Source organism: Pteropus alecto, unplaced genomic scaffold, assembly GCF_000325575.1.
Source record: "Pteropus alecto unplaced genomic scaffold, ASM32557v1 scaffold10, whole genome shotgun sequence".
Taxonomy (NCBI): Eukaryota; Metazoa; Chordata; class Mammalia; order Chiroptera; family Pteropodidae; genus Pteropus; species Pteropus alecto.
In genome coordinates, this window is record NW_006431210.1 from 7,376,250 (window position 1) to 7,393,620 (window position 17,371).

General features: G+C 33.9%; 1 protein-coding gene and 1 pseudogene across 1 annotated transcript in view; both read right to left on the reverse strand.

Moving 5' to 3' along the window:
* The window catches only part of CLASP2 (cytoplasmic linker associated protein 2), a 150,723-nt gene that overhangs the window by 8,243 nt on the left and 125,109 nt on the right, over positions 1–17,371 (reverse strand). Inside the window, 5 exon segments of the mRNA XM_006905731.3 lie at positions 1–3; positions 7,514–7,742; positions 10,450–10,603; positions 11,724–11,830; positions 12,947–13,090. The exon segment at positions 1–3 is cut by the window's left edge and continues 200 nt beyond it. Coding sequence (XP_006905793.1) covers positions 1–3; positions 7,514–7,742; positions 10,450–10,603; positions 11,724–11,830; positions 12,947–13,090 — 637 coding nt within the window.
* Positions 16,179–16,297, reverse strand: LOC112470307 (annotated as a pseudogene).

Consider the following 17,371-nt stretch of genomic DNA (forward strand, 5'->3'; position numbering starts at 1 on the left):
GATCTGTCAAAAGGACATGATATTAATTCTGTAACTTTATTGGTCAACTCTCACAGGTATGAGGATGACAACTTTATAAGATGAAATACAGACAATGCTGGTTGTAAAAAAAAAAAAAAAAAAAGTAATTTTCTATTGGTTATCCCCCAAACACCAATGCTAGTTTAAAACTTTTTATAATAAAAATTCACAAGAGAATAGTATAGTGAACCGCCTTTTAATACCCAGATTTAACAATTATCAAGATTTTACCATTCATACTTCGTCTTTGTGCATTCCTCACTTTATTTTCTGAACATTTCTAGCAAATCCCAAATATACTATTTCATCCTTACATACTTCAGTATTCATTTATATGGAGTCATGCCAGGAGGCTCGTCATATTTGAATACTCCATTTTTAGTGATACCAATAATGATTAAGGGATTTGAGTGGTGACAACTTGATCCCACCACTGTAAAGCTCTCCATCAATCTTTTAACTAAGGTTTCACCCACAGATAGTTGCTGAATCAATTACTTCATTAGGAGTTAAAAATGGGCTGGAATTCTTCTGTAGAGACTAACTTTATCAACTATAGCCATTTTGATTAACCTGAAATATAGTTTGATAGAAAAGGCAGATACTTAATATATTTCCCTTTAACTTTCAGAGTCAAGCATTAGACCAATTAGGGAGCTTTCATTTGTTTTTGCTTTCTTTCTTAAAGTATAATTATGAACTCAATTTTATGAATGTTAAAGGACACTTACTATTATTTTTCAAGAAGTCATCAGATAGTGTTTTGAATAATTTTTGTAGAAAGAGATAAATCTAAAAGTTTACATTAGAACATTATAAAATATCAAGAGTTCTTCTGAAATTCTTTTGATGATAAAATACATAAGTTCAGGCCCTGAGGAACTTGGGCAGGCAATGGCCGGAGCTTGTGCCATCGATTCTTTTCTGTCCTAAGTCCTTCTCTGAAATAAAATAACCACAGAATGTGGTGCCTGAGCCTGGAAGGCACATCTGGGGCCACATCCCTCTCCTGAGTCTCTAGGAAGGACAGCCGACGCCATGGAGAATACACCATGTATTCTCTGTGAAACTACTTGGTATGAGCACGTTGGCCCTGTGTGGGAAAAGGCTGCTATTTATGCTGATCCTAACAGACCAAAGGCGGCTTGTGAATCTCGAATTTGGGAGAGGGCTGTTGCTTATTTTAAGAAAAGCTCAAGAGGAAAGAGCATTCTTCCCTAAAATGCTTTGAGGTTGCAGTTTACCAGATGGTTCACTATTGGTCCATAAAAACAAGCTAGTGTACCTCATCCAGCCAGCTGGTTAGCCTCTGACCTAGAGATACCAATGGTATGACAATATAGGTCTCAGGAAACACAAAACTACAAATAAGGAAAGGAAAATTAAATTTCATTTAAGGGGATTCAGAAACCTGAGGAAAGGAAATCAATTTCAACTATTAGAACAGTTGACTTCTACTAGAGCAAACTAACAGATAATAAGGAAGTAAAATTGAACCAAAATGTAATGACAACATTCACTGACTATTAAAAAGAAGTCTGTTATAACGACTTTCATGGAACTACAATTAGAGCACTAAGAACCTCTGGTCCCCAAACACTCATATGCAGAGCACAGAAAGCGATCACTGAATTTAAAATCTTGAGGTAATCTGTAAAGAATGATCATCAAGGAGAACCAAATTAAGGTTTTGGAAGATCAAGGAGAACTTCTGCAAAATGCAAAGCAAAACTATGAAAAAAAGAGAAATTTGAGTTCACAGATAAGATCTTAACTTGGAGGAAAAAACTGTCTTGTAATAATTTCATTTGTATAGACCAACATTAGAACAATATTGCTGGTTTACTAAGTACTACGGCAGGATAAATATCTCTATAAACCCTGTAAAAACTACTCCTGGAAAGTTATGTTATCAGACTTCCACAGATGTCTGAGGATCATCCTGATAAGAGCTATTTTATTTCAGCTGAATAAATGGAATTCACAAGAAAATGATTTTCCAAGGATCTTAGATCTTTTCTCCATGAATATAGGCCTTGTAATTATGCTAGGAGATCATCGGAAATGACATATAATGGTACAGACAGATGACAGATAGGAAAATAACTTCCGCCAAAGAAAGCACATAAATTACTTGTTACAAAACTGAATGATTTATATTATACAAATGAGATAAACCTAAGGTACCAAATGAATTAAGGTACATTGTAATCAACTACATTTCCTCTCCTGACACAAGAGAGGCATTGTGGTCATATGAAAAAAACACAGGCTCTGGAGTCTTACCAAAACCTCTGCCTCTTACCTTTTGTGTGACAGGAGCACATTCTTAATTATTGTGGAGGCTGTTTTCATATCAGTAAAATGGGAAAATAGTGCCCCCTCCTACTGTCATGGTGAGGACCTGGGCCTGGAATACAATAAACTATACATATTTTCTTTGTGTCCTCATGACAAATATTGGCACAATTACGAGTCTGATATATTTTTGTTGCAGTGCTCAAAAAATATGGAATTTTCCTTCGACTTTGTAAACTGATATGAGTCTCCCTTGAATACAGTATCATCTTTATTAGAGGTAGTATTCTAGAATATTATAGTCCCTTGTAAACATTACAAAAATCATAATTAGATGTGGACACTAGTGTTTTTTTTTTTTTGACTTGTTAATTTTGATAAATTTATCAGAAATGTGTATATCTGTCTATAATGTGTAGAGTCATGAGTGAGAGACATACTTAGTCTCAGAATTTTAAAACAATTTCCTTTACAGAAATTCAGACTTGAACAAAATATCTCCTCCTGAAAGTTTTAGGTTTTAAAAACAAAAAAAGGAAGAGAAATTTTGCATATTTGGGGGAAAAGAACAATGGAGATTAATACATTTTTTTTTAAAAAGGATACTGTCAAACAAGGTTTCCCTACCTCAAAATTAAAAATAAAAATAGACAATAATTGAAAACAATTACAATATGAAGCTTGGAACAACTACTACTTTGGTTTAACTGAGGGATTATCCATCTTCAAGAAGTGTTTACTCTAGAAAAAAGGCTGCCTATGTTTCAGAAGTCAATCAAATATAATGCTATGAAGAACAAATGTTCTCACGTTCAAAAATATTCTACCCAGTTTAGGTTTCAGTTACATAATTTCCAAACGTGTCTTTAACAAATAGAAAATATGTGATCCTTAGTAAAGGAGAAGAGAATTAGAAAGTAAGGGAGTGATCTTGCTAAGCTGTCATAATTTTGGCTCTGTGGTATTTGTACTATATTAAGTCTCTTAACATGAGAAGTTAGTAAAAACATGATTCTTCAACCTCACAAAATGAAAATATTTTTTCATTCATCATAATTACGAATGATCAAGCCTGGGAACACAGATCATGGAGCAGAGTAAGGTATTAGAGGTAGTATTCTAGAATATTATAGTCCCTTGTAAACATACAAAAAAAAATAATTAGATGTGGACACTAGTGTTTTTTTTTTTGACTTGTTAATTTTGATAAATTTATCAGAAATGTGTATATCTGTCTATAATGTGTAGAGTCATGAGTGAGAGACATACTTAGTCTCAGAATTTTAAAACAATTTCCTTTACAGAAATTCAGACTTGAACAAAATATCTCCTCCTGAAAGTTTTAGGTTTTAAAAACAAAAAAAGGAAGAGAAATTTTGCATATTTGGGGGAAAAGAACAATGGAGATTAATACATTTTTTTTTAAAAAGGATACTGTCAAACAAGGTTTCCCTACCTCAAAATTAAAAATAAAAATAGACAATAATTGAAAACAATTACAATATGAAGCTTGGAACAACTACTACTTTGGTTTAACTGAGGGATTATCCATCTTCAAGAAGTGTTTACTCTAGAAAAAAGGCTGCCTATGTTTCAGAAGTCAATCAAATATAATGCTATGAAGAACAAATGTTCTCACGTTCAAAAATATTCTACCCAGTTTAGGTTTCAGTTACATAATTTCCAAACGTGTCTTTAACAAATAGAAAATATGTGATCCTTAGTAAAGGAGAAGAGAATTAGAAAGTAAGGGAGTGATCTTGCTAAGCTGTCATAATTTTGGCTCTGTGGTATTTGTACTATATTAAGTCTCTTAACATGAGAAGTTAGTAAAAACATGATTCTTCAACCTCACAAAATGAAAATATTTTTTCATTCATCATAATTACGAATGATCAAGCCTGGGAACACAGATCATGGAGCAGAGTAAGGATTTCCACATGTGAGAGGGGGCAAAGTATGGGGTTTCAAAACTCAGCCAGGGTAAGAAGAGTGTGCATTTGGAGTGGTGACCAGGTGTGACCTATCAGAGTCCAAGCAAAATGAGGAGGGCATCCACGGGATTGGATGCTAGAGTCCAAGAAGGTTGAGGGTGTTCATGTGGAATGGCAAAACCCAGTAGGGTGAGGACTACATCTGTGCAAGTGAGGAGGTGGTGGTGGAGATGGAAAACTGGTTGCAGACAGGAGGATTGATCAGATAAATGAATATATTAAAGATAATGAGGCCAGGTTTCTGTCAGAAAAAAGGGGTTATCAATTAGATAGAAACTAGAATTAATCTCATGGTGCTAGACTGGAATTGGAATTATTGGTGTAAATACATAGCTTTGGAGAGAGAAGGAAATAAATAGATGTAAATACACACACTCCCTAGCTCTGGCCACTATGAGGTCAGAGGAGTAGTAACATCCCTCTAGTAGTGAGTATACCTAATGACAAGACTGCAGCCTTTAAAGACCATTTTCTATTGAAAGAAACCAAGGATGGATCCTTGGATAAGTGGTTGATTCCAGGATTAAAGCACGGACAGTACAACATTTTGTTGTGCCATGTGTAAGAATGAGGACATATCGAAAGGATACAAAAGCTAGATTAAATGTGTGATCCAGCTGGTCAAATCAAGGACAATGTGAGCATTAAACTAAATAATGTTAAAAACTATAACCCACTGAATAGGAAACCATGAATCCATACAGTTATAAATACGTAAACAAAATTTTTATAAATAAATTTTAAGTTTAATGAGGAACAAGATATTTACAGTTTTAAACTACCTCTCCACAAAACACTTATTTATTACAAAAAGAATAACTTCCCAGTGGAGGAGCCCGGTAATACCATTATAATTAAGCAATCAAAGTTAAATCACCAGTCATGGGGCAAAGTGGAATCATGTATTACTTCTGTGATACTAATGCCAAGAGTACATATCCTGAATCCAATCATGAGAGAACATCAGACAAACCAAAATTGAGGGAAATGCTACAAAATAACTGGTCTCTAACCTTCAAAAGTGCTGTGGTCTTGAGAGCCTAGGAAAGACTCAACACTGAAGGAGACTACAGAGACAATAATTAAATGCAATATGAGATTCTAAACTGAATTCTCTAACTCTGAGATACTATTGGGACAATTGACAAAATTCTAATGGGGTTTAAATCCTATTAATGTATTGATGATAATTTCCTGATTGTTATGATTATATTTGGCAGCAGTCCTCAACCTATTTGGCACCAGGGAACGGTGCTCCTATGAGAATCTAATGTCTGGTGATCTGAGGTGGAGCTGAGGTGGTGATGCTAGCGCTGGAGAGCGGCTAAAAATATAGGTGAAGCTTTGCTAGCTGACCTGCTGCTCACCTCCTGCTGTGTAGCCCGGTTCTTAATAGGCCATGGACCAGTACCGGTCCACAGCCTGGGGGTTGAGGACCCCTGATGTAGGACATTGTCTTTGTTTATAGAAAGTACATTCTAAAGTACTTGGGGTGATGGTGATGGAGTATCAGTTCGGCAAGTTACTTTCACATGGTTCAAGAAAAAAAGTTCTTTGTACTATACCCCCAACTATTATTAGCTTTTGATTATTTTAAAATTACACACACACACACACACACACACACACACAGCAGCTAAGGCAAGAAATGTCAGTAGTCGCAATTCGGTCTGCCAGTTTATGGCTTCTGTGCATAAATAATTTAAAAACATTTAAAATTGCTAACGCTAAGTCTCAATTACTAGGCTGTTGCTACTACACAGGGTTCAAAGGGCACTTTCAAGGTAGGTACAATTTATTCATTTCTGTTCTGTTATGCTATTGTAACTTAACTTCTGCAAAAGTGTTAACTATTTGTGACAGATTAAAACACACCAAAGTGCACAATTGTGGCAATTTTAAAGATTCTGGTGTAATTTAGACAGTCTGGTAAGTGTGATAATTCTGCCTTTGTGATATTTGTGATATCGTAAGTCTCTTGACATGTTGGTAAAAACATGATTTGTCAACCTCGTTAGTAATCAAAGAAATACAAATAAAGAAAATTTTCCATTTATCAAAATTATGAAAATTAAAAAAAATTTCTGATACCTAATCTCTCAACTTTCCTAATAATTAAGGAAATGTTTTGTTAGGATGGCCTATTTTATATCTGTCTGAGTCACAAAAATTAAAAATATGTAAACATTCTATGTTGGTGAGGAAATCAGCAGTACTTAAAACCGGCCAAAGGTTTTACGCTGGTAATTGGTTAGTTACTCTCAAAACTTAACTTACATACCCCTTAGATGAGCTATTCTACCTCTAGAAATCTTTTAGCGTTAATTACATGTATATATGCATAAAAATTTGTGCAGAAATATGTTCACTGACGGCAACATTGGGGAAATAAAAGAAAACCAGAAATACCTAAGTATAGAATCATAAGACAGTGTTGAGGGGGAGACTTTCAAGTTTATCTGCATATAGTTATGTATTATCATCTATTATTTGAGTCTTTGATTAAAAAAAATTCATAGATTATGTCATTTGTAGAGGAAATGATGTTATCCCTTATTATTAAAAATAACTAAAACATTTGTAGTATTTTTCCTTTCCAATCAGTTTTTATATATCTTTTTGAACCATATTGTATACTGTGATCAGAAGGGCAAGCAGTACAACATCTTGCATCTTCTTTTAGAGGTGACAAGTGAGACTCAGACAGGTCAACCAATTTACCAGGTTATGCAGCTTAGTAATGTTAGAGCTTAGTCTTAAGTTCATTGTAAGTGTTAAAGTTTAGACCTAAGCTGACTCCAAATTCTAGATCGTAGCTTTCCCATATTTGGTCCTTGAAAATATCTTATTAAAAAGTTTGTGTATGACTTCATGCTTAAAAGGCTATTGTAAAGAATGGGTATTTCTTCAAAGGATTTTGTCATTCTGATATGAAAATTAATGACTGCCTGATGTCTAGGAATACATTTATAAGCTATCATTAATTTCAGTGGGAGATCATTAGGGTTTTCTTCATTTTGAGGGTGATCTTAGGATGATTACTCTGTTCTCATTCTTGGGAAGACATCTATCAAACTATCAGAAATAAACTCCTAGAAGATGGAAGAAAACATTATTATTCCATAATAATATATTTATTTTGCTTCATTGATTACTTGTCCTCTAAAACACAGGTAGTAGCAGTATGACAGAGAACATACCATCAGGAAATTGGTCGGCATCATCATCAAACATGGCCTCCTTGAGGGCAGACTTGTTGAAGGGACTGATGCTGTCGGAATAGTTATACGGATTATAATCTCGAGAGCGTGGAGATGAGTGGGCAGGCACGGAATGGAGCAATGAAGCTTTATTATCAAGGACTGTTTGGCTTGAGTCAGTAGCATCACCTCCTGCTCTTGGGTCAGACATTCCAGGACCACCACACATCTATTAATGGGAAGGGGAAGAAATAGGAAATTAACTCATTATCAAGTATCAATTCAAAATTAAAAAAAAAAAAATTTCCCTACTGCTTGAAAGCCTATTTTAAAAAAAGGTTAACAATCACCAGCTGGAAAAAATTTTGTAATGAAAATCAACATGATCAGTTAAAACTTACATTAAAAATGCCAAAGCTTAGGTAAAGAAACCAGGGCCACTGTGGGTAAATAAGAACCATAAAAGAATGCTGTCTCTGAAGATTGTTACAGTGATCTTACCAGTGGCTTGACCAAACAATATATAGTGTGATTAGCAACAGCTTCTCTATGCCAGTTAAAGATATCAAAGGACTTGCATTAGCAATACAGAAATAAAAAGCTGCCAAATTCCATTATTAAGGTAATAAATTATACAATGACAGTGTGTCAACAAAGTATAAGAAAACCAAATAAAAAAACCTGCTTAAAAAATGCCTAAAAGGACTCTATGACTTTTGAAAAGATGTCTGATGGAGTTTGTGCACATTAACATACTTATCAAAATAGCCATCCTAACACTAATACTAATACTAGTATCAAAATCATTAGCATCACTGTCGCTATGAGTAATTATGAGCCAAGCCATTGGCTAAGTGCTTTACAAATATTCTTCAAGTATTTACTGTGTACCTGTTACATGCCAGGCATCATTCTTGGGGATATTATCAGTGAACAAAAGAGACAATGATGTCTACCCTAATGGAGTTTACACTCTGGTGGAGAGACAGAGACACTAAAAAATCATAATGAACGAGTAAAGTATATGGTATAGAACAAGATGATTAATGCATGGGAGGCAGTGCAATATTAAAGGCATCCTGAGTGACGAGGCTGCAGATTAAATAGGGTGGTCAGGGTAGGATTCACTGAGAAGCCATTTGAACAAAGATTTGAAGAAAGTGAGGAAATTAACCATGGGGCTATCTGGAAGAAGAATTTTTAAGGCAGAGGAAATATCCAAGACAAAGGCCATGAGGCAAGAGCGTGCCCAGTAAGTTCAAGGAACAGCAAAGAGGCCAGTGTGGTTGGAGTACAGTAAACAGGTAAGAAAACAGTAGAGGAAGCCAGAGAAATACCAAGGGAAAAAAATCTATTGTGGAGATTTGGGCTTTTACTTTGAGACAAGGACCTCCTACTGAATTTTGAGTAGAGGAATGAGAATAGACAACAAGAGGCCAAAGGCAAAATCGAGGAGGCCAGTTAGGTGCCTGTTTTAATAATACAGGTGAGGGAATTGATGATGATGATGATGGCCAGACTTGGAAAGGCAGCAGTGAGAAGTGGTTTAATTTGGCTATATTCTGAAGATAGAGACAACAGATAACCTGGCAGATTGAGTATGGAACATGAGAAAGAGGAAGCAAGGACAACTCTTTTGTCCGAGGGTTTTGCTAGATAGGAAAGAGCAGTTTCAGAGGAAAAGATCAGGAGTTCAAACAGGAAGCCTGATGTATGAATATGGAGTTCAGGAGAGTTCAGGTCTGGGCTGGATGGAGTCATGTGATTTACTAAACTCACAATAACTTCTAAAGTATGCAGTAATATCTTATTTTCCTAATGAAGACACTGAGGTTTAGAAGTGATAATGTGACTAGCTAATAATTGCCATGAACCAGGATTCAAACTCACTTCTGCCAGAATCTACTATTTGAGCTCCCCACACTGCAATCTCTGGGAGCGGGGGAGAAGAAATGTCTTAAATAAGGAGTGATTCTTACTAACCTGTTACTACTACCACTTGCAGTGTTTGGGACAGAGAATCTTAAATGTGAGTGGTAAGCTAATTTTTAGCATCCAGTTTACTAGGTCCATCTGCCAGCTAGGCATGGCGAGAAAAATAACAGCAGGAAAGAAGCCAGGAAGGCAGAGGAGGCAGCCCTTTAGGGATGTGCTGAGGCACTGCAATGTTCTACAATTTTGCAAACAATGAGAAACTACAGATTCCTTAGAAAATAGTGGGACGGCTTGTTTTGAGAAAAGCCTAAGCTGTCAAAGTCTAAGAAACAGTAAAAAAAAAACCAAAAAAACAAAAAAACTGCTCTTTGTATAAACTGAACAATATTCACAAATGTCAGAAAGAAAGGTCATAATATTCTTAATTGGAGTCATACAAACGGATGATGCAAATCACTACACTTAGGTAAAAAAACTAAATGCATTATTTCATCTTACAAGGCCCATGTGATCTGGCCCATGTTCCACTCCCCAATGCTTTCATAATGCTCCAACTATACTGGCTTTCAGCATATGCTCCAACTATACTGGCTCTCAACTGTACAAACCTAGTACCCATCTAAATGTCTTTGCACTTGCTATTTCTTTTAAGGAATTCTCCTCTCCATTATTAGATCTCAATATAAATGTCACCTTCTGATAGAAGCTTCCCCTGACCACTTAATCTAAAATATTCACTTTATATTCTAACCTAAAACTCTGTAGTACTCAGCTCTATCTGAAAATCTATGAAGAACTTGAGAATGATGACTTTGCCTTGTAAATCTAAGACCCAGAGCAGTGCCTGGTGCATAATAGATACTGGGTAAATATTTGTAGAGTGTGACTGACCCCTAGGAAAATTATATTTCAAAGTGACAGAAAGCAAAGTTTAAAAAAACAAACAAACTAAAAAACTCTTAATGAAAAAGTCTGCAACATAAGAATATTCAACTACTCACTGAATCACCATCATCTTTTTTAGAATCCCTTTTCAATGGCTCATTCATATCTTCTTGACTACGGAAGCTGAAATTCTGAATTGCTTCAGTGACACCTCTAAGAGAGCTATAAATATCTTCAGAGTTCATATTTTCTGTGTCATAATCAAATGCACTATAAAAAAGAAAACTAATTTTTATTTATATGCAGCTTTAAAATACGAACACATTTCAGAAGATTATGTAGGATATTCATAAAGACAGGATTAGAAAATGTATGTTCCCCAAAGCAAAACAAAACCAGACGGCTAAAAATGGTTAAAGTACACATTTCTTTATCCATCTATCAAGGGCACTTACAATGACTCAAACAATATAACAACTTATTTGTTTTTTTACCTTTAAAAATGTTCATATTAACCAGAGGTCAGCAAACTATGACCCCTGAAACCTAAGAATGTTTTTTACATTTTAAAAACATAAATAACACTGGACATGAATTCTATAATCAAATTCTAAAATTCAACTGAGCCTGGAATTTAGCTATCAAGATTGTTATATATGTATAACATGGAAGAAATAGCCTAGATGATAAATTTGCAATATATTTTTCTTCCTTAGATGCTGATGAAGTATCCTATGATTGTAATGAATATGATGAGGCATGCTATGATATATATGGCTAAAAACAAAAATCTAGCTAATAACTACAAATATGGACTACTATCTTTTAAAAGGATGAGGAAGAAGAAAAACTATTAGTTTATTAATGAGTCAAGAACTTCATTGAAATACAGCTCATGCTTGAATTGCGCAAGTGTGTGAAAATTACACATCTTATATTTTATACTAAGGATCAATATCAGAGTCACAATTTTTCCTAAGAAGTATACTCAATGCCATTTTATATTTATCCCTTCTCTATTTTTTCTTCCTCATTTTTTATGTTTTTGTTTATAAGCTTTTTTTCCCCATTAGATCTAAACAACCATCATTATAACTTGACCTCATCATGTGTACTAAGTAGTATAAATGAAAGACACATTTGCAATTTATTGGATTTGTATAGCATATCTGAGAAACTTAATTATGCTATTCAAAGTAACAAACACTAATTTATAAAAGCTGCATCAATAAGTTTTCTTTTCACTTAACATAAAATTTTTTGAATCTGTTTAGTTTTTGTGTGTATCATCTTTCAAGTCAAGTGGAAATCAACTGGAATTATATTACTGTTTTTCTAAGAATGAGAATCTGCAATAACAAACCATGATGGAAAATTACCCTCTTGTTACCTTGGAGATAAAGTATTCTGTGATGTATTGGTAGGAGAAGTAAGAGGACTGGACCAGTTGGCTGGTGAACGTGGTGTTGGTCTTGTCAAAGGGCTCCCCATGGAACTCTGTTGGAGAGAGTCAAATAAATATTAACATATGATAGGGAAGTTCACCTAAAAGTTCAACTTTCTCTCCATTCAGAAATCTAACCCTTTAGTCTTTTTTTGTTCTCTTCACCTACTTCCTGCTTGCAGATATTATCATTTTCCTCAAAGATTCGACATGATCCTAAATTAACAATTTTAAATTAACTTCCTGTTCTGAGCCAACTTTCTTCCTCTAACCATTACAAATGCTCAAATTTCATTCATCCTTAAATCTGCTTTACAATGATTTTCACAAAGACACCAAAGAAATAAAAATCTGGTCATATTACGAATTTGCCTATCTCTTAAGATATAATGAAACAATCCCTTCTCCTTTTAAAATAATAACTGACTTTGGTCCCCAAAAATTGTTCTCAGATTGTTTTTGACCCTCAGATTTTACCTTAAGGCTGCCATGAGCGCATTTTTTCCTTTATCCATTATCAAAGGTCTCTCTCTCTGTCCTTTAAAAACTTAATCCTTTAGGCATATTATATAAATAATTCTATACCATGTAGTTATATAGATATATAACACTGTATATATATATACATATATAGATAGATATAGATATAGATATATAACATTGTAACATTTCATTTACTCAAACTTCACTTCCTCAAAACAAAATCCAGTATATCCAAGCACCAATGGACCGACAGGCCTATGATTATTAAATGTAAACACACCTTTTGAAGTACTACCCTCTTTTGACTTATTGTTAACCCTGGAATAAATCATCCCTTCTTGTCCTCAAATACGAATTGGTTCATCTAAAGAGTGTGTCATAATTCTAATGTCTTGTAAAGCTGATGCCTTCATCTAAGTTCTGCTCACATTTTGCTTTTCTTGTTCATCATACTCTGGCCACCATTCACCACTGCCCTAATGTACACCAAATTATAATATAAACATGATAGGCCTAATGACTTTATGTTTTCCGGGACAGTATTTAATTCTGCTTAGGAAATGCTGCCCAATATAGATGTAAAAATTATATACCAGGGCCAAAATTTTACTTCATGTAAAAGAATGCAGTTATTATTAAACCAACCATTACATTATAAAAGAGCTAAGAAAATAACTGAAAAATACCTGGGTTCCATTGCCAGTGTTTCGAAGGTGATTATGAAGAAGCTTGGTAGCACCATCCTGAAAAGTTTTTGGTAAAGCTCCTAATAACATTGTAAACTCTGGGGTATTGAGTTCAAATAAGGAAATCAGCACTGATTGCGCTGCCTAGAAAACAAAGACACACAAGAAGTAGATGAATATATTTTGGTTACTCAAAGGAGATCATTCTCTTTATTCAACATTTCCATTCAATAGCACAAAGCCATCTTTCCCAGGGAAAAAGATGTTCTTATATGCTTTAAAATTTCTTTGTTGGAAGAATTAAAAAAAAAAAAATGGACCTATTTTTTGAAAGGAAGAAGGGAATATGAAAAGTATAATAAATATAACATAAAAACCAATGGCAAATGTTAACCAGTTTCTGGCGTTACTCTATTAATATATGCATAGTACTACTTCAGTTTTCCTAATAAATAAGTACAAGAAGGAGGATAGATGAAAATAAAGATGCATATCCCTAAGCTATACAAAGCCCATCCAGAGCAACTTAGTAGTTTAAATTTCATTTTCTTAATGTTATTCTTAAATTAACTGGCCGGATCTAGTCTTCTCTCAAGCAGCTAAATCTAACAAATCTATAATCTGAAGCTAAAACTAGGCCAATGTATTTGTAGAAATGGGAACAAAACAAAGCTTATTCAGATCAGTTCAGAAAACCTACAAATTTCCTTAATTTGTCTAAAGTAATCAACTGAATTATTAAAAGCCAAACTGAAATTCAGATTACACGAAACTTAATTGGGAGAAAGAAACCCAAATAATCTGTATCCAAATGTGTGCATCTTGTTCCGCACCTTTTCTGACCTCATTCTATGAAAATCTAATTGTTCTATGTTTATGGCATTAGAATATACAATACTAGAGAATGATCGTATTACATTATATTGGAGCAATGGCAGACTACACAACACAGCCTTGAAAGATGATGGAGCTCTATACATGAAGAAATTGGGAGAGGATTATTATATACTACTGAAGAAAAAATATAAAACAACAGGTATAACATAAGCCCATTTTGTTAAAAACAACAAAGTATACAATGTGTATACTCTGAAAATGTTAATAGTGCTTAAATAAAGCTATTTGCATTTTGAAACAAAATTTTATAATCCTGTCTTTTGGAACCACAAAATTGCAAGGACCTCAAGTTAACATGAGCAAATGAAGTAATGACTGATAGTTTATTTTGGTATATGAAATTCAGCTTTATTTTCCCTCTGGAGACAGCCCAACTGTTCCCAAACTATTTACCAACGAGTATATCCCTTCTTCATCTGTTGAAGTTTTACCCTTATCATGAACTAATCTATATAAATCTAGGTGTCTCTGGACCCTCTTTTATATCCTGTTGATTTGTCTATTATTTCTGCATTAAATAATACGCGTTTAAATGGTATGATTTAAATTGCAGTAGTATATTTTGAAGTCCTTCATTTGTTAGTTTATATCTTAATGTCATATTGGTTTTACTAGATATGTTTTATATTCATTTAAAAATAACTTCCTTGAACAACAGATGAAAAGGTGCTTTTCAATATCAGCCCTACCCCTCTTAACCTCTTTTCCCTTATATAACATAGTAACAGTCCATTTCTGTCACATTAGCCAGTGTAACTTTTAAAAATATAAATCAGATTGCATTACTCCTTTGCTTAAAGCATGCCAATGATTTCTACTATCACACTGGTATTCTTGGAACATTCCCACTTCTTAGTTTTGATGAAATATAATTTATCTTTTTCCTTTTGTTGATTGTGTATTTGGTAGGGTATCTAAGAATCCATTGCCAAATCCAAGATCATGAAGATTTATCCCTGTTTTAAGAGTTTAATAGGTTTAGCTTTTACACTTGTCTTCCATTTTGAGTTCATTTCTATATATGGTGTGAGATAAGGTTTCGCTTCATTCTTTTGCATGTGGCTATTTAGTTGTCCTAGAGCACAATTTGTGGAAAATACTATTACTTCCTTATTGAATGGCCTTGGCACCCTTGTTGGAATTAGCTGGACTCTCAATTCTATCTCATTGGTCTTTATGTCTATCCTTATGCCAGTACCACACTGTCTTGATTACTGTTGCTTTGTACTAGTTTTTGAAATCAGGAATTATAAAATCTCTCAGGCTTTGTTCTTTTTCAAAATTGTTTTGGCTATTATGGGTCCTTAGCAATCCCAGATGAATTTTGGAATTAGCTTGTCAATTTCTACAATTTCTACAAAGCCAACCTGGATTTTTAATAAGGATCACACTGAATCTGTGTATCACTTTGGGTAATATTGCCAACTTAACAATATTAAGTCTTCTGATGCATGAACGTGAGAAGTTTTTCCATCTATTTAAATCTAATTTCTTTCAAAATAGTTTCATAGTTTCTACTATAAATTTTTTACTTTTTTGGTTAAATTTATTCCTAAGTATTTGAATTTTTTTATCCTACTGTAACTTAAATTATTTTAATTTCACTTTTGGATTGCGCATTACAAGTGTTTAGAAATACAATTGACTTCTGTATATAGATTTTGTAATCTGTAACCTTACTGAACTTGTTTATTAGTTCTAATAGTTTATTAGCAATTCCTTAGGGTTTTCTCTAAATAAGATATCATTTGCAAAGAGAAATAGTTTCACTTATTCCCTTTTAAGCTGGATGCCTTTTTTTTTCTCTTTTCTTTTTTCTTTTTGGCTCAACTGTCCTGGCTAGACTTCCTAGCACAGAAATAGAAAGGGTGAGAGCAGACATCCTTGTCTTGTTCCTTATTTTAGGAAGAAAGCATCCAGTCTTTCACCATGAAGTATGTTAGCTGTGGATATTTGTAGGTGCCCCCAATTGGGTTGAGGAAGTTCCCTTCCATTGCTAGTTTAGTTTTTTTTTTTTTTTTTTTTTTAAATCATGAAAGGATGTTAGATATTTCTGGATGCTGCCTCTATTGAGATGATCATGGGGTTTTTGTCTTTTTACTACTGACATGATGTGTTACATTAATAGATTTTTGGATGTTAATCCAATCTTGCATTCCTGGGATAAATCCCACCTGGTGATGTTTTGTAATTCTCTTTTATATGTGGCAGGATTTGGTTTGCCAATTATTATTATTATTTTTAAAAAATTTGTTTTTAGGAAAGGCAACCCTTGGTTGACCTCACAGACTGCAAAGACCTTGTCCGCTTACAATCCCTTATTTTTTATTTTTTACACCTACAGCCTCTGGTCTTCCTAGGTGGTCTCCCATCCAAGTACTAACCAGGCCCAACCCTGCTTAGCTTCCGAGATCAGATGGGATTGGGCTTGTTCAGGGTAGTATGGCCGTAGATGGTTTCCCAATTATTTTGTTGAGGATTAAAAGCATCTATATTCCTAAGAAAACTGATCTGTAGTTTTCTTTTTTTGTGGTGTCTTTGTCTGGTTTTGGTATCCAGGTAAAACTGCTCTCACAGAATGAGTTGGGAACTGTTTTTTCCTCTTCTGTTTTTTATAAGAGCTTGTGGAGAACTGTTATTAGTGTTTGGTAGAATTCATCAGTGAAGCCATTTGAGCTTCAGCTTCTATCTGTGGATAGTTTTTTGATTACTAAGTCAATCTCCTTACTTGTTCCATTTACACATCTGTTTGTTCTTGAGTCAGTTTTGGTTGTGTCTTTCTATGAATTTGTCCATTTCATGTAAGTTAACTAATTTATTGGCATACAATTATTTGTAGTATTCCTTTATAATCCTTTTATTTTTGTAAGGTTATAGTAATATTCCCTTTTTCATTTCTAATTCTAGTAATTTGAGTCTTCTCTTTATTTTCCTTGGTCAATCTATCCAAAATTTCATCAATTTTGTTAAACTTTTCAAAGAATCAGTTTTGGTTTCAGTAATTTCCTCTATTATTTTCCTATTCTCTATTAATTTCTACTTCAATCTTGATTATGTTTTTTTTCCTGCTTACTTTAGGTTTAGTTTGCTTCTTTTGTCTAGTCTCTTAAGGTGGCGGGTTAGGTTACTGATTTGAGATCTTTTTTTTTTTATAGGCATTAATAGCTATAAATCTGTTTCTAAGCACTGCTCTAAGCCTATATCCCATTAAGTCATGTCTCCATTTTCATTCATCTGAATCTATTTTCTAATTTCCCTTTTGATTTCTTCTTTGATCCATTGGTGATTTAGCAGTATGTTAATTTCCACATATTTGCAAGTTCCCCAGTTTTTTTTGTTATTGATTCTAATTCCATTCCATTGTGGTCACAGAAAATACTTTGTATTACTTTTATCTTTTTTAAAAAAGATTGATGACAGAAAGAAATCTAACTATGAGTGGTGAACATACAATGCAAAATATATATGACTAACTGTTTTTTGGTAAAAAAAAAAAAAAAAAAGATTGAGGTTTGTTTCATAGCCTAG